The sequence below is a fragment of the Ostrinia furnacalis genome, unplaced genomic scaffold, assembly GCF_004193835.3.
Source record: "Ostrinia furnacalis isolate ACB-3 unplaced genomic scaffold, ASM419383v2 OfSCF2567, whole genome shotgun sequence".
Taxonomy (NCBI): domain Eukaryota; kingdom Metazoa; phylum Arthropoda; class Insecta; order Lepidoptera; family Crambidae; genus Ostrinia; species Ostrinia furnacalis.
The window spans coordinates 145,168-169,422 of record NW_021132806.1 but is presented as its reverse complement, the minus strand read 5'-3'; the positions used below and the strand labels follow the sequence as shown (position 1 = coordinate 169,422).

Here is a 24,255-nt window from a genome sequence, read left to right as displayed (position 1 = left end):
CTAGCTTTGACATTTGCGAAGCTTTTCTCTGTAGAAAAAGCTTTTACTGACTGTTACTTAGGACCAAGAGGAATCTAATAGACATTTATTAGGTGCATCACTGAATAGCCTCTTAAAATTATCCGCAATAGATCTAAGGTACTGTAATTAAGATCGTAGAGACGTACTTAGATCAACTATCGTAAATTTATTAAGCTTACATTTTATGAAATGAAAATTAAATATTTTATTCAGCGACACAAAACAACATAAAAAATGAAAACAAAACTAAAACTAAATAGAGTGGGTAATGTGCGTGTCACCGAAACGGTATCCACTCAGCATCATGCCGAGGTGTATTATGGGACACCATGACACTGGTCTTCTCTGGATACTGATGATTATGAATGATGATACAAATGCTTCAGATGATGAGCTTTCTAAAGCTTATCATAAAGTAATGAGTTTGACCTTTAGGGAGAGACACAACTCCAAATACATAGCATAAAATAGGTATTTAAATACATAATACCTAACCAAAAGACTCTAAATTGCTTTGGGAGCGTTACCAAAAATAGATAAATAGGTCCATTCATAACGCCGGTAGTCTAGTGCTTAGAGCAATTTAGGCATCCGGGGGACGTGGGTTCTGTTCCCAGCCAGTCCATTAACTGAATAATAGCTGTTCATATTAGTTCAAAATTGACTTGGAATATGATTCGAGCTGCCTTTTCGTCGCGTCGCGTCGTGTAGAGAAAACTTACTCTATCTTTTCGTCGCGTCGCGTAGAGAAAACTTACTCTCCCTTTAATTTTAATATCATGAACCCTAATTAATTTCACTTGCTCATTGACAAGACCATGCTGTGCTTCTTTCCTTCTAGTCTGTCAAAATTCCCGTCTTCCATCATGTCAGTCATTTTCCATAAAGATCATGATGTAAAATGATGAAAATTAAGATTGAGAGGATGATGAAAATTGACTTTAGATGAAGTAATTGCTTGCTTCTGAAATATAAGTAAATGGTGTTAACGACGGACAGCTACGGAACCGTACACTGCGCGTGGCACGACACGCACTTGGCGAATTTTTTTTATCTGGATCCCATCATAACTATAACTATAATCGGTGTTTTCGTATGGAGTTTACAGACTTGACGTAATAATATAGTTACAAGGTAGATGGTGCAACCCGGGGTTAGATTTCGGATGGATATTATTTACCGCAAAATAATAGAAGGGAAGCCATTATAGATTATTAACTATGATTTAATAACAAACATTTTGATAACTCTGTGAACCTTGATATCAGTGTTACGAATATTTACATAACCAGCAATCGGCTTTCGTAGACGCCAGATATGAATATGTATTCAAATCTGTATAAAATCAATATCATCATCATGTAAATAATCAATGTCCTTCTTCTAAATATACAATAGCGATATACGTGGGAAAGATTGTAGAAAGCATTTTTTTGTAAAGCCATAAGCGTATTAACTCGTTTCTCATTATCATCATCATCATCATGTCAGCCATAGGACGTCCACTGCTGAACATAGGCCTCCCCTAATGCTTTCCACGTTGATCGATTGGTAGCGGCCTGCGTCCAGCGCTTCCCTGCTACCTTTACGATGTCGTCGGTCCACCTTGTAGGTGGACGTCCCACGCTGCGCCTTCCGGTACGCAGCCTCCATTCTAGAACCTTGCTGCCCCATCGGCCGTCAGTTCTGCGCACTATGTGCTAAGGTTTCTCATTATATTATTTCAAGAATCTGGCAAAAGTCCCCGAATCCAATTAAGTAAAGAGAGCTCGTTTGGTGGAACGAAGGTGTCGAGAAGAACCGCCTCTGTGGTCATTCCCAGTGGGGGCAGATTTTTCTGTTCGATTTGGTTGGTGGTGGCTTGTTCTAAGTCCGCCTGGCTAGCTACCATCATCTTACCTAAGTCTGACCATAGCAACAACGTTAACAGAAATGTAGTGTTCCGGTAGTTAGAGGTAAGATAGCCAGTTCCTCAGTGGTTGAGGATTCCGGGTGAAGCTCGCTTCCACCTTCGGCCTGATCGTCACTTACCAACAGGTGAGATACAAGCCAAGAGCTTCCTCGTTGTAGATAAAAAAAACTGTAGAAGTAAGAAGTAAGAACTCTACTAATGTAAATATCTGAGTTCTAGTAGTTGGAGTGGACTCATTTCACGAGAATTGGGATAATGTCGTCTCACATTGGAAGAATCTAACAAAGTATACTCTATGGTCCAGTAGTTAAAATGTAGACTCTCTTATTCGATCTCGGAGGTCTTGAGTTCGATTCGCAGCTTAAAGTACCTAACGATGGCAAAAAAGTATTATGAAAGTTTCAATATTTCATCATCACAATGTATCTTTGGTATGAATAGATTGAAGGCTAGGCTGTGATTGATCTAAGAAATTCAGGCGAATCATTGCTAGAGTTTGAACTGGTTTGAACCGAGTTGGAGTGTCAGTTCATACCTAATACGGGCCGTATTTTCAATGTCAAAAAACCAATTTATCATTGTCCAATTTTTATATCGTGTAAAGTGGTGTAACTATTCAAATTTTATTGGGACGACCTTGTGATAGTGACCTGCAAAATGGCTTCGATAACTAGTTAATCGGCGATCTAATAAATCAGCTGGTTGCGAAATTCGCTAATATATAATGCGCTACTTTATGCGATTGTCACAGTCAAGGCTTTACTGTTCTCTCATACTCATTGGCAGGGAAAAAAATATTTTTGGATGTGTAAAAGTTTCTAATCAGTAGGTACTCGTAGGTCCCTCTACATTTACTCGTATAATGGACTCTCCCTAAGTCCACAAAAAATATTCATATACGATGTAGACTAGTGTTTTTTTTTATTTTCGGCACTAATTCACAGTATGGCCATAGGTACATGTTTTGCGATGTATGAGTTTAAATTATCTTAATCTACTTTTAACCGTGTTGGTTGATACTGCGTTTACTAACAACCCAAATAAATTAAGACATTTCTATTAAAAAATTGCCAAGATATTGGCGCGAACAATTCAGACAATAGAAGAACTTCCTCCAATACCTTGCAGAGGTTGCGTCAGCCGCCCACGCTTCAGCCACCTTCAGCAGTGTACCAATTTGTCTAACAAAATTCTAACTTCCGTAGCTAAGTAGGTACCTAATAAAGGTTAAGTAAGTATAAAGTTAGGTAGTCTGCATTTATTATCTAGAATTAGCTGGGAAGCATTAATCAAATAGTTTACAAATGATCACGTTTTTGTAGAACGGAAGTTACAAAGTTAAAGTTGGTACCCAATTAAATAAATTTAATGTAGTAAATTATCGTACTTATTTAATTGGTAAAAATACTAAAATTGGTTAGGGTTTTAAGATTTTAGACAACTGCTAAATTCTTATAATCTGTTTGAATAAAATATTTGACACTATTCAATAACCTACTATAAAAGTTGATAAGATACAATGTAGGTATGTAGTCTTATATCTAGGGAGCAATTTATTCCAGAAAACCCTCGTATAAAGATCTCCCTCAACTTGCAGTAAGATGTTTGCTTTCATCAGATAAGGTATTTCAGCCACGTGGCATTGATCGGCAGGGGTCGCTCAAATGCCATCCTGTGACCCTCTCTGACCCCGAAGGTTGGAATGCTGGAATGCAGCATTATGACCGTGTAATTGCATTTTTCCAAAATTGCTTTTTGGATACGTTCATAAGATAGTGCAACAATCTTTAAATCGAACTTTATTCTTAACTCTACTGTTTGTTAGTTATGATTCATAACTAACAAACAGTTTCAGGCGCTGAAAATTGCAAATTAATCAGATATTGCGGAAACAAATTAAAAAATGTGAACTTCCTTATTACAGCAAACCTTGTCAAAAATAACTCGAATTTTATTTTACTTATTCTCAAGTAAAACTGTTAATTCACCCCTCTTCTTTTAGAGGGTCGCGCTCTAGTAGAGCCTAAAATGATTCGACTTTATAAAAAGAAATTAAAATAAGAAGTTAATAATGCACCAGGGATATTGAGTTTTTTTATTATCATTGTGTAATAGGTATTTACTTATCTAATTTCTCATTTTGATAAAAATCTTATAGGTACCTAGTCTTATTTAACTTATTGCATTTCCATATATACACTCCGATACATTAAGGATCCACTGAAAAAAACATTCAGTATTTTTTGGACATATAGTAACACCCATTAGGTACTAAACACACAAGACGATGGCGTTGTCCATAAAAGGACTGAGAGCAAAATGATGTTCTTTCTGTCAATGGTCCACGTGGCTCCATCGATCCGCCCGCCCTCGTCTCCCGCCCAAATGACACCACGTGGGAAGCTGGTGAATTGGCTTTTACAATGTTCGAGCGACAAACTGGCAGCTTATGTAGCTGAATTTAGATAGGTTTTGCTAAACAAAATACGAGTATAATATAGATTTGGTTTTGCAACAAAAAAAGGTTTTTTCTATGAATCACTTCGAATTCTTAACCCTGCGTCCTGACAAAGATGAGTCAGTGAGTGTGAGATGACCAATCGTTTTTTGTGCCCCTATTTAATTTCTACACGTTATTCTAAAACCGCATTATACATATCTAGCCCGTCATGAAAAACTGTTTAATTTAGTTCTCTACTTTAGCTCAAGCCAAATCACTGACTTATTTTGTGCTCAAATCGGAAACAGGCTGTAAGCCATCGTCATTTATGACACACACACACACATTTGCCTCTTGAGGGAACCAAACCCGCAACTCCAGATAGTAATCCATGAGATTTTACGCGTCTTTTGACAATGTCTTAATAGGTATGGCCTCTGTAGCACAAAAAGGCTTACATCGGCCGCCATACGATTTACCTGGATACTATCCGGTATCCAGTGGATACTGAAAGCTGTACAAGGAAGTTATATGATGCGGTTAACATTGCTTCTTCAATTCTTATGACTCTTTGGCTGGGTTGCACCATCTTACTTTAACTTTGACAAACGTCAAAAATCTGAAAAACTTCATACAAAAAATACTGGTTATTGTAATATTTAAGGTCAAAGTTAGGTGGTGCAACTCAGCCTTAAATGGGCACAAATTATTATATTAATTATTGATTCTCATTTGTAACAATCACCAACATGTCGTCATTTCCGGTACACTGAAAGTGTACGGAACAATCCGCCCTGCGACCACGTGGGCGGATCGATCGGCGTCGCCCGCCCAAAGCCGGCAGTCTTTGACCCCGGCTCAATGGGGATGTTGCCTGGGTCAAAAAGCAAGAGTTTTAATTAGTCCGTCAGTTAACTTATCAAAAAATACTCTACACGTATTTTTCACTTTTTCAAACTAATGAAAATTTAAAGAGATAAAGCGCGCCAAAGTTCATAAGAAGAGGCCCGTGACGTCAACGCTTGCTTAAAAATGCCGCACGTCGTGACGTCGTGCGCAACTTCAACGCACCATAACTATGTAATTATTTGTTAGATTGACAAATAAAAATATATGTGTCCAATATTTTTTGATATTAAACATTACGGACTAAAAAAAATTTTTTAGGCAACTAGCCTATTCGGCTGAATTGGCCGCCGGAATGGCTATATCAGAAATAGCACATTTTCTTCGGGGTGCAAGTATTTTTAGTTGGTAGGTTTTCAGAGACAGGTTTTAAGTTTTAATCGTCTAAATTACAATTTCTAAGTTTGACCTAACAAAGAGACCTAGGCGAGTATGCATTTCAGGATTTCATCCTACAAAAAGGTGGTCATTTGTATTTCTGTCTGATAATTTATTTGGGTAACCTTTTTCAGTTTGTGAAAATAAATTGACGCAAATGGATATCGATCATTTAGAAAGTTAAAGCTAAATTAAGACATTAATAATGCTCACAAATTGAGTAACAATGATTATATTGCAACTGCGATACTTATTTTGACCGAAAAACGAAACACAAGGTCAAATGAAATGTGTACAGCTGTTGCCATAAAATATGTGACTATGACCTTTTGAAGACATATTAATTATGTATTTATGTACCTACAGCTAGACAAACATTTTCAGTTTGCGCATCGCAATCCATGGCGCATTATTTCTTCATGCATAGAACGGATTTTGATGATACAATCTTTAATTTGTCATTAAAATGTTAGTTTATTTTTCAGATATTCGTTAAACTTAGAAAGGGTTCAACCCTTTCTAAGTAAAATATGTTACCTACAACAACTGAAGAGTACAAAACTTCTCACGGTTTGACGTTTCGGCTGCGATGCTGCAGCCGTGGTCACAAGCAGACCCGTGTCTTACTATTTTAGTTGAAATGGAACGCGAAAGTTTAAAATCTTAAGTAATACACAAGTAATTATCATTTTTGGAGGTATTTACAACAAATACTTGCCGTGTGGTGACGGCAGAGTAGAATACATTTGTCACCAACCCCTACTCTTCCCGCGGGTGTCGTAAGAGGCGACTTAGGGACTACACATCAAACAGAGAACGGGTAGCAGCGCTCTCTGACAAACATCAATCTTTTAAACTGCGATCTCCAACCCGCCTGCCAAGCGTGGGGATTATGGCAAAACCCTCCACTATAGTGGAGGAGGCTCATAGTCCAGTAGTGGACTGTAAAGGGCTGTTGATGATGATGATGACAACAAATACATAAGTTCAGTAGGTACCTATGTCTGCGTAATCAAATCCCCTCGAACCGTTACATGGTATAGAGCTAACGAGGGTTGGGTAAACACGTCTGCACCCCATGTATCGTCTGCTAAATTGGTCGCTAGGGTTGGCACTCACTGCCCTTATTATGTTGATGTTTAAATTCTTTTTACGAAGGCGCTGAGACTCTAAGATATTTTACAGGTATAGTACAGGTGGTAGAGGTGATAAATAGGTCAGGTACATGTTCCTTAGTGCGTATACGCAGTTTGAGTGTACCTGTGTTGCATTTATGCACTGATATAATAATGTCATGTACTGTAGTATTACTTCAGTGCGTATAAATTGATATTTGTTTTCTTGTCAAAAGGCACACAATTAAGTATTTTTTGAGTACTATTAAGTATACAAAAGTATTTTAAGGCAAAAATCTGTAATCTGTGGTGAAGATTTACAGAAATATCAGGTAATTTGTAAGAAGAAAAATCTCTACCTATCAACTGAAAACCACTTAATGCAAATGTTCCACAAGTTTACAACTTTCTTCAATGATTTTTTTTAAATATCGCCGATTATTCAATTACCTAGGGGTGACAACCCTAATTGTTACTGGGGAGGAGGGTTAGCACCATAGCCCTGCTCTTAAACCTAAGTAGTCCAAGGTCAAGCGAGGGGAACTAGTTTTGTTCCCTTTTCATATTCATTGTATGACTCTTTTATTTATTTTTGGTGACTAAAGGCCAGACAAACGTAGACGGTTGAATTAAAGCGGTTAGTTCTATTTTTGACCGACTTCAAAAAAGGAGGAGGTTCTATGTTCGGCTGTATATTTTTATACACCGGCATTTCTTGCATATTGATCTATCTTTGCATCTGCGCTCACAATTTGGTGAGTTTTAAATCACAGATTTTTATTCAAATTCTTGGTTTACCACCTCTTTGAGAAAACATAATCAGACGTGGAATCGGAAGATACGAAGTCACCTTTGTCAGCTGTTCATAATAATTATTTAATTAGTTGCATCTTAGTAGCTCAGTTGGAAGAGCAGTCGCCCGGCAAGCGAAAGGTCGTGGGTTCAATTCCCGCCTAAAGGTAGCCTTTCGAACTAAGCGTCACAGACGCAACGTCTTTAGCTTTGGTCTTGTGCCACCAACCCTGCGTCGAAAGGCTACCTTTAAGTCCAAAGCTAAAGACGCTGCGTTTGTGACGCTTAGTTCGAAAGGCTACCTTTAGGCAGTTCGATTTTCTCAAGTTATTTAAATGTTTATAAATTATAAACATTTAAATAACTTGAGAAGAGAACAATTAAATGTCTTGTCTCTTCTTGGCCGTTACACTCGTACCTATTTACCTTGATTCTTTCTTAATCGTATTCTCTCATATTATATCATTAATTATTAGTAAGTTAACCCATAATTTTGCGATAAAGTAACAATCGCTCGACCCGATTCTGTCCAGTAACCACTGCAGGTTTATCAGTGTATGTAGGTCCCGGGAATAATGGATTGGGTTACATTATTGAATCATTAATAACATCTGTTGTTACACTGACCGACAATTAATTTGAAATAATGGTTACCCAAAAACACAATTAGGTTTTGGTTTGGACCAGCGGTAAAATACCTAGGGTAAACTGCCAGTCATTGGACACTTACGAAAGTTATTGGACAGTAATTTACTGAATTAAAAATAGCATTTCTATTTCAACAACTGAGAGATTCCGACTGATGGAGATAAAAGGGCGTTTTTTTTAAGGAATATTCATTGTATTTGAAGGAATATTCATTTTAAGAAAATTCAAGGGTTGTTTTGTCCAATGACTGGCAGCGTCCAATGAGTGTCGGTTTACCCTACTCAACTACGAGTCAACGTTCGAATGATCTTTAGTACTAAGTACTGTGGTACTAAGCAATGTAAGCTGTTTACATAAATGACGTCGTTGCCGTCATCATTGCTGTCACGAGCAATGTGTTCTGTATTTGGGCATATTGCTGCGACGCCGGCCCCGCCCCCTTGTCATATCTCCCTTTAGTTTCTGTGATCTGTGGTTTGGACTCATCATTTATGACCCGGACTCAATAATTTTTGTTTTTACTGTAACATAAACGGAACATTAGGTACTTTACCTATTTAGATTTTTATTACATAAAATCTATACTAATATTATAAATGCGAAAGTAACTCTGTCTGTCTTGCTTTCACGCCTAAACCACTGAACCGATTTTGATGAAATTTGGCATAGAGATAGTTTGAGTCCCAGGAAAGGACATAGGATAGTTTTTATCCCGGTTTTTTAAACCGCGCGAGATGAAGTTTTACTGTGACAGACAAAATTCCACGCGGGCGAAGCCGCGGGCGGAAAGCTAGTATTCCTATTATTTAAAAAAAAATAGCGGACAAAGCTATAAATGTAGAATAACTAAAGTGCATTGACATACTAAACATCCACTCTACTGACCTTCGACACTGATAGCAATTATCACGGAACACTCACTGTTAATAAACTGTATAATTATTTTATTTATCAGGAAGGATAATTAAGTAAATAAATAATGGTCAAACAAACCGGAAAAATGTGTGTCGGGGCGCTTTCAAAATAATGCAAAACTCATAAAAAACTTAACTCCACGGAATCCAGGAAAAATCAATAGAACTGAAACACCCACGTTCTATTGATAACTATGTCAATTATTTTTCACTCGACATTGGCAGAAATAAACCTCCCAGAGAGGGTTGCCACTAAAAAAAAAGCGAATAAAATCATTTATTAATACAAATAGGCAACCCTACCAAAATTTGATATGTTGATCTTATTTGAAGAACATAGTTTTAATTAGCAATTGATTAGAAGTAGGTCACACTGTATAATTGACATAACACGTGTTATGTAACTTCATGATAACAGCAGAACTATAAAACTAGAGATAAATCACGACTAATAAACATGAAACAATGTCTCTTTGCTACTTAACTTTTAATGATTCTGGCCTTATACATTATACTTAAAATAACTTATGTTTTTAGACTATAAATTATTGATATTGTTCGTGGAAAACATCGGTAGCCAACAAGTTTCAATCCCTAGTTACAACTTAAAGTTACGAAAATAAACTAAGCTCCTTCAAAAATTACTCCAAGATAATGATACCTTCTCTAATATTCAGAAACTTCAAAACCTTTTAAATACAATATACAACAGCGGGCCGACCAGACGTCCTTGGGAGACCCCATTTGACCCGTTCAAAGCGTTCGCACAACGCGCTTTCTACAAAGGCGCTGGGAGTTTGCACGATGTTCTTTTCTCATGGCCCTTTTATTTGAGGCGTGGACGACTATTCAAAGTTGATTAGGTAATTGAATCCAGCTGCGTACCTTGTAGCATACCTATAGTTTTAGGTACTGGCAAGTATAATGTAGATATTCAACTGAGTCTAGATAATGTATATGTAGCTTTGAATCGAAATTGTGATCGCTTCCTTTATCGCTTTAGTTGGGTCATCTGCATTTTTAATTTTTATCGATATAATATGGCAATAATTTTAAACCACACACTTACAAAGGTTCAACAGACACTTATTATTTAATCATCTAAAACAAAAACAATAAATTGACTGTTTAAAGAACCGTATTTTTCTGTAATTTCAAGAAAAGGGCGACAATAATATAAGACGTAGTACGCAATCTCGTAGCGGTTCGTAGCGCTATTTCCGTAGCAGGAAGCTACGGAAGTGCTACGCCGTAGCATAGACGTAGCTCACGAGAAAATAAATTGATAGTAGGCGCACACCGTTGATTTTTAGTTGGCCGATAGTTGTGCCCGATTTTAAATTGTATGAAGAATCGGCCAAATCGAATCGGCGTAGTGTGCGCACTCCCATACATGCCCATACTGATCAACTGCCCGACTAAACTATCGGCCGACGAAAAATCAACGGTTTGCGCCTACTCTAATAGGTAAGCATTAAGCAATGAAGAAAAATTTGACTCAAGTATGAAGATGGGCACTTTATTTTATTGTGCGTTAGAGGTCTCATGTTCCTTATAAATACAGGCTGATTTTCTTATCAGTATCCAAATTTTTAGGAGCGAATTTATTGACATGCTTCTCCTACCTTCAAAATAGGTATAGGTATATCTTAAAGGACTAACTTTAAGATTTAGGTAGGAAGGGTCTATGCTGAGTTGCACCACCTTATTTTAACCGTAACAATAACAATAACCGGTGCTTTTTTCATGGAGTTTGACAGATTTTTGACGTTTGTCAAAGTTAAAGTAACATGGTGCCTTAATGTAACTTTAAAACTCTTTCTAAATACGAAACGAATCTTTTAAAATTATCGGCCCCTATTGTTGTGCACATCTTAGCAACTATACTATACTTTAGTATAGAATATGTAAGGCGGAAAGCCCACTTAGCGCCCATTCATCCACTTCTCAGTATCGCTCACGAGCGGAGTTGCTTGAGACCGAACCGAGATTATAATAGTCAAATAGTTTGTTCAATTCAATACGTCCTATTTTTAGTGCTAGTGTCGCCAAGTGGGCAGTGATAAGTGCATGGTTCTGTAGCCTAAAGTAGTGAACAGTGGGGATAATTATCTTTAAAACAGTGTCGATGCAAATTTCATACTTAAACAAGTCAAATAATCCAAATCAGCTTGATTCAGTTGAAGTTATTATTTAAGAAAATTTTAATTTCCTAATTACTACAACGCGTTGTGGTCTTGTGGTCTATTTTATGAAAGCCACGACCTGCCGGGCCAGGATACGCGCCGTGATATAATTTTATCGATGATTTTAAATAACAAATGTATGGACGTGTCATTTAAATATTAAAGAATTCCTAATCTATTCGTGCAAAAATCTTTTAAATTAACATAGCCGTTTGGGAGGAGTAGGGAATTTAAGTAAAAAATCGATGTCCCGTATTTATTTTTTTAATCCAAAAAGAGACGTAGCGAAAATTCAAACGTCACAAATGTAGTCCTTAAACTGTTGTATAACATATATTTTTTTCAACTACTTCTGTCCAGCAGTAAAAGAGGAGTAGGCTTTACAAAATGCCCATTTGACGCGGATTGAGGACTCTAATCGCCTTAAATCGATAAAAGCTTATCGCGGTGCGCATCCTAGGCGCGACCCATGACAGTCCGCGCCCGCGCGACCTGTCATTGGCCTATGATTGCACCGGCGATAAGTATTATGGCGATCTGCACGCGTTGATGTGGTTGTAGCATTTAAGCATTTTGATAGTGTCATTGGACAAATCATATGCCATTGTCAATGCGACCTAGCATGGCTCAACGACACTGTGTATCTACTTTAACACCCAAAACATTACTATGAGGTCTCACAGTGCGCGTGGAGGCACAGGGTGACATATGAACCAATCACAGAGCTCTATTCAACCCTGTGCGTTCGATTTGCTGCTTCACTTAAGCAAGCATCGTTTGTGAATACGGGTGTAAGTTAGTGTGTCATAATACGAAAGACCACGACAAGTTGGAGGCCTACTTAATTCAAAATGTAGTAATTGTTTTACTGTGTCAACAACGCAGCCTGCCTAATCTTGAAATGTTACTTAACAGTTGTAGTCTGGTAAAGAAATCGATATGGCAGACATCATAAGTGCCACTTGTGGTCTAAACTGAATAAATATTTTTGATTTTGATTTTTCTCTGAAAACGAGTTGGAAATTTGGATTATTTGTTCCTGTATTTTAGGCACTTTAGATACAATACCAATCTAATAGTAAAATGGTCGGTAAGATTGCATCAGCCGCGCCGGGCGTGCTGCGAGGGCGCCTGAACAACTACAGAAGGTTATTGTTATTATATTAGTTCTTTTCACTTTCATTTATTAGACGTTATGTTAGATTATTCTAGGAACAGCGTTATTGCGTCAGTATCAAGAGGCGAATGTTTTCCCTTCACAATGTTCCACTAATTTATTTTAGGACTGAAAATTATGTACAGTCACGGAATGAAAAGGTTCGTCAGTTTTCAAATTGATTCCTTCAACGAATCGCGAGCACATATTACCTTTTGAAACTATGTTACAGAATAATCTCGAGTTAGAGAAAATAATCTTTAACTGTTCGTCAGTAAAGTTCAAAATTATTCAGATCAAAGTTGTTTGACGATTTATCTTGTCAAGAAGATTATGATTGATTAACTAAAACCTTCTTTTTGGTTCAACCTGCCATTATTATTTCTTTTAAATAAAAAAAACTTGTCAATTGGTCAATGTCATCATTGCATTGCACTGATGGGATAGAAAAATAAACAAGCAAAACCTTATTCGTTAGCAAACGTCATATTTATTTAAATGTTAGCAGCACTGTTTCTTGCACTGTTCTGTTGGCAGGTTTGACTCTTACAGTACCTAGTGCAAGCGAAAACCGACACTAAGGTGACGAACCTTTTCATTCCGCGACTGTACTTTAGGATACCACAACGATCGTATTTGTTTATATTTGCCATATTTTGTTTGTGTAATTTTCTTGTAATAAGATTGTGAATGTACGAGTAGGTAATTCTACCTATCTAGCCCGCAGCAACCGCTCTGAATGCACGCGATTTCATATCTGATTATCGCACTATAGATTTTTTTACTTTATCAGGTTGAAAGCCATATTAATATGCCGTTTATTTATTATCAGTTTAAATCCTACTTAAATATTTAATAACTTTTCTTCTCATAGTCTACGGTCGAATTGAATCAAAGACTTATGATTAACGCAGCGCGAGTAAAGCTTGATCCATTTGCTTGTGATATTAATCGATACATAAGGCACTTATATACTTACATTTAGATTAAAATCTTTGTAGGTACCCACTCAGAATTACTGAAACTAAGAGCTTGTCCAGATTACACGGTTTTACTCGCGCGTTTCAAATCTAGTTAGATAGGTTTAGTTTACATTCTATCCACATGCAGTCGTGGTTATGAAAACTGGATCGTCTCTAAGAGCTGAAACCTATTGCTACTGAAAAATCATCTCCACATTTTCATTGTCCACAGGCATCCAAAAAGTAAAAGCACCGAAGAGGACTGCGAGAGCGAAGCCCTGAAGTCAGAGCCAGATGGGGAAGAATCAAAGGAGGGTGGAGCCCTGGAGGCCAAGATGTCCCTGCTCAACGGGATCACTGTCATCGTGGGCTCCATCATTGGCAGTGGGATATTCGTGTCGCCAACTGGAGTGCTCAAAAACACTGGCTCTGTTAACGCCAGTTTGCTGGTGTGGATTGCGTCGGGGGTTTTTAGTATGGTAAGTTTTTATTGGGGAAACAGTTTTTGAGTACTTTTAACAACAAACAATAATCTGATAATGTGTACTTGGCTGTGAAAATACTAAGCTTTTACAGTATAAACTGGAATTTACTTAAATGCAATGAGCTAAACGTAAAAAAACACTTAGAGAATTGAAACATATAATTTTACAGAGTTAATAAAACTCTACCAAACTGCCGACATAAAAATTACAGAACTCTACATAAATTCGATCTAAAACGAATGTAAGCCCCTTAAACTAAGATACAATTTTGATGTGAAATCTAACAGATGTTTTTAAGCCCCTTTAACTAAAATAAAACGATGTCTACCTTTTCTTCAAAGATCCACCAAACATGGTCGTTAACAAACTTTTGTCATAATTTCGGTCTGTTATTAAACTAACTGGACGTAATTATGCATAATGTGACCTATTTAAAGTCCATTGACCGCTTTGTTTGTTTTACCAAAACATTAAAAATATTATTATCTACTGTCTGCAAGCAAATACATACAAATGACGACGATTTCTCTTGAAATAAATCTTTAGTCTCTCTAGAGAAATCTTATAAATTGAACAGTATTTTAAAAGAAACGTTCATCAAAATTCTGGAATGAAGTCTTTAAGCCTCTTGTTTTACCCCAGAGACTTATTATTTTGTGCTGACAAGTCCCTGAAACATGAAAAAATGAGCTGGAAGAAATAATTATAATAAGCTTTCATCCGACAGGGATAAAGCATGTTTTACTGTTTATTTTTAACCGACTTAAAAAATGCGCTTCTCAGTTTGACCGGCAGGTTTTTATTTGCTAAAGTCATAATTTTGTACTATGAAAGTCTTGCTGGTTTGCTACTGGTAACGGGACTATTCCCACCTCTCATTCCCACTGCTGCAACTTCTGTGTAGCCAAGATCTACAACTTGACCGCCAATAAAAACCCAACCAGTGAAGGTCAAGTTTGTCCCGGGGGAATTAAACTGTCATTGGATCCGCAACGAAATTAATCGAATCGAAATCGAATGAAGGAGGAATTCGAAGTTAAGGTTCTACTTCCCTTTAGTGCAAATTTGAAATTAGGTAGAGGTAAGGTGCAACAGTAGTTAAGTACTATGTTCCGGTCTTCTTGGTGTGAAATTTATTTTTAATCTCGTCTGCCTGGAGGTCATGTGTCTTATTGTACCTACCTCTTTCTTCATTTTTCTTCAAGGTCAGTCTTTCAAATCTTCAACTCCCTTTTCGTTATCAAGTAAATTACAATAAAATTTTGCGTGTTGCCCTTGACACCGGAATGCCCTTTTAGTATAAAATTAATCTCGTTACTATAATTATTAATGTTTAGTGATAATGTGTTATCGCGAACATGTGTTATTGACACACGCTCATGACCTTATGATCGATTTATAATGATTTAGGAAGTTTTATTTAGTGTTGTTGTTTAAATCTTCAAAGGTGAAATGGCTTTTTTTAAACATTAATATTCGTGACAGGTCCAATTTCGCTTTGCGGAGCGAGCGAAGCCTAGTGTCACAAAATAGTCCAAAACAAAGTTTACAGAAGTCAAACTTGCACAAATGTACTATTATTGGGGTTTTTTTCGCCTATTGTTTCCTTGTGACTGTGTGGTTCCAGCTGAGTAGAATAGTGCCACCTTCACCACCCACTCTTCCCGTGGATGTCGTAAGAGGCGACTAAGGGAACAATATGATAAAATTAGGACTCTTCAACCCATCTAGCCAACTTAGGGAGTGTAGGCAAAGTCCTCCTTTTGCTTCTGATAAATAACAGAGGGTCGGCCTCCTATTCGACACTAATAGACATGATGATGATGATGGAGAGAGTCGTCCTCTTGCAGTGGAGACTAACGCCTGTATTCACAAACGATGCTTGCTTAAGTGAAGCAGCAAATCGAACGCACAGGGTTGAACAGAGCTCTGTGATTGGTTCATGTGTCACCCTGTGCCTCCACGCGCACTGTGAGACCTCATCGTAATGTTTGTGAATACGGGCGTAGATACCCTGACAATGGCGATGATGATGACGACGATGACAATGATGACGATGATAATGATGATGTTTGAACTAACCTTATTCTTTCTCGACAGGTAGGCGCCTACTGCTATGCGGAACTGGGCACCATGATCCGACAGAGCGGTGCTGACTACGCATACATCATGGAGACCTTCGGGCCCTTCGCCGCCTTCATCCGGCTCTGGATTGAGTGCATGATCGTGCGGCCTTGCTCTCAGGTAGGTACATCTAAAGGGTGTAAAAGTGCTTTATTAAAACTCCTTCGTTCAGCCAAATGAAGCTAAAAGAACTGCTGGAAATCGGCCTCTCCCAAGGATTTTCACAACGGGCAGGAGCGTTGCAGAACGTCGGTCTATCTAATCTCTCAGTTTGCCTATAGATACTACGTCTTCCAGGCCGTGGTCGCCACTCAGGAACTTTCTGCCCCAACGGTGGTAGTTCTAAGAGTTATTTGCCCCGCCCATTACCACTTAAGTTTGTCAATTTTGTGGGCTATAATGGTTACTTTTGGGGTAAGTATACTTACGCCAAACTGCTGGCTCTTTTCAACACCAATCCTTTCATCATGATTTATGACCCATTTATTGTCTAGAACCAGTGGTTGGGTTAAAGTAATACTGGGACGTGTAAAATTAAGCGCTTTTTAAAAGCATTTCTGCAGAAAATGAATTAAGTACTTTTATGACACACATAAGTAACCCGCCCAGTCTATTAGTGCGATAAAGTCTACAATCGAACGCGTTTCGTAATTCATACGTAATCCGTATTGATTTGCTTCTATCATTACATAAGCTACCCAGTTCCATACAGTATCTTAGTAGGTGGTGTGCCTACTGTGGAGGGAGAGTTTTATTGTCCCAATAAATCTACCTATCAAAACTGGAAACATTATATCAACTGAATTTGGAAAGTACCTTTGGTACGTAGTCCCTAACCTACTAACTAGCTATACCCTACCTACTTATTCGTGAATATAAAAAAAAACTCCTAAAAACGTCAAAATAAATACTTAACAAGGCCCAGCCAGTCCCCAAGGGACCTTTACATGTTTTACTCTAGCTACCATTTCATGGCATAATGCAAGCAGAGTTCTGGACGGTGGGATGTCTACCTACAAGGTAGCAGGATGGCGCTAGATGCAGGCCGCTAAGTACCGGGCGATGTGGAAATCATTGGGAGAGGCCTATAACCTATGTTCAGCAGTGGACGTCCTGTAGCTGAAATGATGATGATGATTAAACGAACACCATCTTATATAGTTTAACTATAAAAAATGTCAAAAGTCTGTCAAATTCTATACAAAGAGCACCGTTTATCGTTATAGTTAAGGCTAAAGTTAGGTGACGATAGACGGTAGCTTTTATTATTATTCGTAGGCACCTATGATTAAAAGAAGCTTGGATTTCTAAAGCAGGGTTATTACTACCACACGATGGATGAGGTTAAATAATTGGATTATCTGTAACGCCCATTTTCAGCCTAGTCTATATTTAGCCGGTCTCAGACAAAAATGGCTACATTATCGCCATGTTTGCGAATTCTATGTAGGCGTTGATGTCCTACGCAAATTTCATTGACGTCAAAGTAAATATTGACGAAGGCTTAAGAAAATGCTTTATATTCCTTTGAATAAGACAGACTGACTAGCTTATTTTTTACATAAAGAAGCTCTGGTACCTGCTTAACTATTTTTATATAGCATCAATCAGTCTTTATATTAACTTCAACGAAAAAGAAAGGTGCCTTAAAAAGTTATATTTTAGGACGATTTTACTGGAAAAGCTGATTATACATTTTCTGGAACTGTATCTTTAAGACCCAATTTTATCAGCAGTCAAAATATCCTTTTAAAACCAACCCATTATGTATTTATTCTTGAAAAAGGTTTTCTATGAAGAAGAGATTTTCTTCAATACTTTTTATGTCTTGTCTTTGGTCCTGTTAAAGAATTTATTCTTGTTCAATGAAAGACGCAAACTCAGTTACGAGAAAATAACAGTTCGCCCTGTGGGTGTTTCATGAACATAATGTAACTAGGACACAGTAGGATTGCAACCGCTTGTATTTTATTACAACTAGACAGCATTTTGATTCAGTTAAATTATAACTTTAGGTGAACAAAATTGCACTAATAGAGTATGGCTTTTGTTAAATTCTATACATAACAAGACAGTAAAGCAAATTTTATAAGCTGTAACGGCAGATTAATCTAAAAATCAAGACTTTTTTTATGAAAAGGATAGTTTTAAATTAAGAGTTCAACACTCCATCCCTTTGTCTGAGTTTTGATGCAAAGTATTTTGCGTAGCTTGTCATAGTTGCATAGAAAACGAGCCCACTGCTTGTTAGTCAATCAAATGGACAATATTGGCGCCCAACATGGCAGGGGATTTGCTCAGCTGGAATTGAATTTACACCTATTTGTATTAGGTTTTATCGAGCAATAGAGTTTTATTGACGCTGGCGTTAGGTCCAATCCTGGGACGTTTACAATTCCTCAGCAAACAATAAACCTTTTTTTCTGAAATCCTGTTCATCCCAATGCCCAGTGTAACGTGGCTTAAATTGCTATTGGTTAAAGTTGCTTAAGTAATAAATATTTGTAATGTTTAAAATTTGTGACAATGCTTAGCAACACAGCCGAAACGTCAATCTGTGAATTCATGTAAGGTACCTACTTAGTAATGAACATAAAAATCTCGTTTAAGTCCCGTTTTTCTCAATTTGTTACTCCCACAGACACTTAACGACTGGCTGGCGTCCAACGTGGTGTTATTAATATTATGAATATGTAAAGGTTTTATATTTGAACTATACTGAGAAATATGAATCATTATGTTCAAATAGGATTTCTATTTATACTTCATGTAGGTACCTACATCGAATATTTTCTAAGAAAATTGATAATTCAAAATTGGCGCCCAACGTGTTGCTATCGACAGGCTTATAATAATAAACTATCAATTCCATAAATTGTGGTATTGCTAGGTATTTTACCTTATCTACGGACTGATATAATAATGTTAGCGATTCTCAGATGAATAAGATTATGACGACTCCAACGTCTCCAACATTACTTCCCGAGCAAATAACTAAATAAATATTGTTTTTCCTCAGGCCATCGTAGCGCTGACATTCAGCGTGTACGTGCTGAAGCCGATATTCCCAGAGTGCGACCCTCCGGAGGACGCCACCCGACTGCTGGCCGCTTGCTGTATATGTGAGTCACTTCAACTAATGTATCGTATCACCATCATCATTCCAGTCTTTGGTAATTCCCTCTCTGAAAACATTAGCGAAACAAAGAGCCCATCTTTTTCGAAGAATGTGACATCTAAAGAGCATCAAAATGTCAGTTTTTTTACGAAGGACCGTCACTCAATGGCTCACAGTCTAAATAGAATTTAAAATTTTATATGTGTATTATGTAAAACTAATAATTAAACAGATGTTGGTAAATCGAAAAATTCAATAAAAAATCTAGTCTCGTTAATTTCTGTTAAGGCGATAATTGACGTGAAAGTGCTGAACTATCGGCATCTGACTCATCTTTTTTATTGCTTACTTACAAAAAAGTAAAATTAAGAAGGAATTTAATTTAGAATAATATCTTTCATGTCATTAGTTACATTAGCAGTAGCATGTGTAGCAACCACGGTACCACCTAATATGTAGTTGACACCATAAAGCAATAGTTAATAGCACAATAACACAATTAACTGAAACTTACAATCATCTTTTAAAAATTGCCTTTACCTCCCGCAGTATTGCTGACATTTGTCAATTGCTGGTCGGTGCGCGCGGCGACGAGGGTTCAGGACTGGTTTACGTACGCCAAACTGCTGGCTCTCTTCGTCATCATCGCGGCGGGAATCTACCAGCTGTGCAGAGGTGAGTGGTCTCTTCAGGTAGTGAAATAGCTACACGTTTATAGGTGTACCAGGATGCAGAAAACGGGACTATTCCCACCTCTCGTTCCTGTTGTTGTGTAACCAGGATCTACTTACAGTTTGACCACCAATAAAAACCCAACCAGTGAAGGTCAAGTTTGTCCCGGGGAAAGTTCAACTGTCATGAGACCCGCAACGAAATTAATCACAAGAACATAGGAGCAGTTCGAAGTTAACGTTCGACTGCCTTCCGTTGCAAAGCAGGCTGGGCAGAAGTCAAAATGGTCGGTATTTGTAATCTATATCCACCCACAAGGTGGACACAGGCCCTTCTTTCCCACTGGGCACTTTGGGCACATGCCCAGGACCCCGCGACCGAGGGTGCCCTAATCTGCTCGAAAGGCCTTTTTCCAGATGGTAAGGGTCCCCCTTTTGTCCCCATTGTGGAAATAATTGGGGAGGCCTATGTTCAGCAGTGGACGTCCTATGGCTGAAATGATGATGAAGGGTCCCCCTTGATCCTTAAGTGTCCAGAACTCCTAGTAGGTTAAAGACGGCCCCGGGTGAACACATCACTTCATAAAGGTGGCAGGAAGGCGCTGGGTACGGCCTGCTTCCAGCTGGCCAATCAGGAAATTGGGAGAGGTTAATTTTCAGCACTGGACGTATTACGGCTGAAATGATGATGTGGATGATTCATCAACATTGTAGTCCAGTGCTATTGTAGTCATAAGCCGTCCTAAGAAGCGCCAATGAGCATGATTCTCGCTTTTTTCATCCAGACTATGCCAGCTAGATTCTTTAAGGTCGATGGTCCTTCGAACTGGCGTCTTGCATTTGTCGAGACGTTAAATAAAACATAATGTAGGCATCTGTACCGAATATCAAACTGGAATTATTTGGAAAGTCTGTGTGTGTATTACTATTATTTACTCAATATTTTATGTAATGTTCGTACGTAACTTTAAAGACACAATCACTATTTATTTTGTTCTGAACCTGCTATTGTTTGAACTTTTAAAACTAGTTCAAACTGGTAAAATAAAGATAATCCTATTGTTTAGCGACCCAGTTTCGGCGGCCTTCAGTTTCAGACACGTCGTTATTATTGATTGCACAGGTGATTATAACTATACCTACTATAGCTTTAATGACGAAAGTACTGCGTCACCACAAGCTGACGATTAACTAAAATCCAATTGACTCTAATGAATTTTGAACTAAGGTTAGTTTTGCTTTAAAGGAAAGTCAATTTGTGGTAGTTTGCAGAGCTAGCGATTACATGTGTGACCATAAATAAATAAATAATAAATAATTTATTTCATAATATGTAGATACAATACAATAAATGGTAGGCTATTTGTTATTTAAGATTTAGGACCATAAAAACGTCACATGTCATACAGTTAAATTCACGAGAAAAAACTAGCTGTAATACTTCTATATATATAAAAATGAAACCCGTTTCGCGTTGTCACGGCATCACGTGTGAACGGCTGAACCGATTTCGATAATTCTTTTTTTTTAATGTTTGTGGAAGTCCAAGGATGGTTCTTACGGAAAAAAATATTAAGAAAATCTCTACGCTAAGGCGGTACGAAGTTCGCCGGGTCAGCTAGTAAGTATATAAAAATCTCACTCTTCATCTTGAAGCGGATGGCAAATAAAATTGCCATGCTTCAATTTTAGACGGCAATTTTGGTCATCACTTTGTTAATATTATAAGATTGTCCCCTGCCAATTGTCTTTCGTCTGACTGTTCTATGATACCTAACTCTAGAGTTCCCAATGTCATCTTTGATGTCATAAAATAATTTAATACATTGTCGTTATGTAGTGCTAGCTTGACTACTATTTATACACATAATCAGAAGATGAATTATGCCTTTTCCAAAATAGTTGAAGACATCTCCAGAACTCGTTGGGTACCATTAACTAGTAGGTCCTGGCTATACAAGGAGTTGCTACGGTGGGCCATTCCCGAGTCAAAAGCACTTAATCCGAGTCAGCAACTGATTTCGATCAAGACGTCAACTTTGGACAATAACCTATGTTTGTTATCTTACCTGTTATCAAGTTTTAGCTTTTAACCTTCACCGACTAATGGAAAATCAACGTACGAAGTCCATATCAATCCTGTCTAACTCCAAAAATAGTGACTTCAGCGGCGTCACCTGACAATAAAGGTACCTATAATGAAAGCTTTGAAAGCTCCTAAAGTTTTGTCTCAAATCGTAAATTAACTTTAGGTGTGTATATTTATTGATCAACTGATTTCTCAAGAAGATCGCTCGTCGAATAAAGTACAAAACCGTCTCAACATTTCCTCGTTAGGCTGTCACGAGCAGACTCCATAAACGCTGGGAGGCGGACAACTCAATTTGCGCGCGAATTGCCTCTACACAGGGTAAAATTGTCCAATTACCTATACGAGTATACCTATTTGATCAGCGTTATCAGATGCTGACATTCAATATCGACATTTAGTAAGGAAGAGATAAAATAACTTAGTACATATTTAAACAAAAAAACAACAACAAAAGCAGACGACCATCAAGCTTAACACTGTGAAATCTCAGAGGTGCTGTTTTGCGACAAAAATGTAAGCTTCTGCTCAGACTTTAATTTCATGAAAGTTAAATAATTTAAGTTTCATTTGTATTTGCGATTTTAGGAGAAGGTAGGACACTACTCGTTCACTGTTTGTTATTGTTGTTAGTAAAATATGATCTATCCAGTTTTAATAACTGTAATAACTTTTAATATTGTACAGCCTGTATTTGGAGAGTTGAGTAATTATTAAGGCTGCTTGTTGAGATGATCGATAAATTTATTATGAAGCGTTTTTCTGTCGAGATCGGGAATAAACGGGAAAAAATTTTTTTTTTGAGATTTGGAAAAGGGGAAGCGTTTTTAGAATACTGGATTCTTTAGTACCTACTTATGTCCGGCTTGGTCTGCTACTAGCTTGTGATTCTGTGAAGAATGCGTTAGCTTACTGCGTTAAGAATATCTCTTTCCCAAATCTGCCCACTAGACAACAGAGGAGGATCAAACCCTAAATTGGTTTAAAGATGGCGTGGCGTATATTGCCGTCATCGGAAGTCGTCGGCGACCCGTTATTAGATGATTGCCGCAATCCGCCCGCGAAAGGAGACACCGCACAAAATAAGACAGGCTAGAGTGACCACACTGTATTTAGTATCCCAAATTATACCGACATTTTGGCTGGCCCATGGACTACAAAACATGGACTAAGACTGTTGTGTCGTCGTGTCTGCTTCTAAGTCTTCTGACGAGTCACATACTGATGTTTACTTTATAATCAATCTTTCGTCAAATCCGTCCTTCAATAACTGTCAAATTTCAATATGTTGAAAGACCTTTAGGTTTCTTTGTAGGGGTTCAAAGGACAGCGCATCAGTAATACCTATTTAAATGTTTCTCTTTTCTTTCAGGAAAGGTGGAACACTTTTCATTTGAAGGCACGACCAGTGACGTCACGGCTATAGCCCTCTCGTTCTACTCTGGACTCTTCGCTTACAACGGATGGTGAGTTGATTCAATTTGAATGAGTGATTTAATAGTAGAGAATGATTTAATAATCTGATAGGGCTAGCGGATGTTTTGGGAAATGGAATAACTGGCCACATAAACGACGTTGGAACCGGAGTAACGCTAACCGTTACAAACTAATCTAGGGCACAACAGTAATGCAACAGTAACATAGGTTTGTATTCGAAAAAAGTTATGGAATGAAAAATAATAAGGCTGGCATGCCTTGACTTTGTAGACCGCCCCAAATCTATGGTGAGATATTGTGGTCTCTCAATGAAGACGCACTGAAGAGCACGAATAACATAGGGTCAGGGAGGCAACAGTGACTCACTTTTTTTTCGAAGCTTAATAAAAATAGATATCGCTTTAATATTGGCCTAAAATTTGCTCACATTTTAGATACACTATTGAACTGTAACTGAGCACTCATGATTCTACATTATTTACTACTTATGTCAAAGTAGGAACCTAAAACAAAAAAATGATAATTGAGCCACTGTGGACTACTAGGTGTACACACTGACTCACTACCGTGGTACACAGTATTAACGTGGTACGGCAGTATTTATATGAAAAGAAAATGCCCATTCCGCGTAGTTTTTTATTAGAAATAATAACTAAACTGCACAAGCTATTCTTATTATAATCAACAATTCAACACGACTCTTAGTACTTTTATTGCTACCTATAAGATCTTAAGTCATCTCAATCTCTTCGTTATTTATTTCTTCCCTATATTTCTGTCGGTTTTTTTCCGTGGCATTCTGTAAATAAAAAACAAAATTCGATTTAAAGTTATAAAAATATTGAATTCGTATAAAGTATTAAAATTGAGTCACTGTGTACTTCTACGCCATTTTGTAAAT

At 37.6% G+C, this 24,255-nt stretch overlaps 1 protein-coding gene across 1 annotated transcript in view; it reads left to right on the top strand.

Moving 5' to 3' along the window:
- The window catches only part of LOC114355883 (large neutral amino acids transporter small subunit 1), a 29,471-nt gene that overhangs the window by 213 nt on the left and 5,003 nt on the right, over positions 1 to 24,255 (top strand). The window contains exons 2-6 of the mRNA XM_028308919.1: positions 13,663 to 13,909; positions 16,016 to 16,159; positions 19,059 to 19,161; positions 19,707 to 19,832; positions 23,290 to 23,383. Of these exons, the coding sequence (XP_028164720.1) occupies positions 13,663 to 13,909; positions 16,016 to 16,159; positions 19,059 to 19,161; positions 19,707 to 19,832; positions 23,290 to 23,383 (714 nt within the window). The remainder of the gene's footprint in view (positions 1 to 13,662; positions 13,910 to 16,015; positions 16,160 to 19,058; positions 19,162 to 19,706; positions 19,833 to 23,289; positions 23,384 to 24,255) is intronic.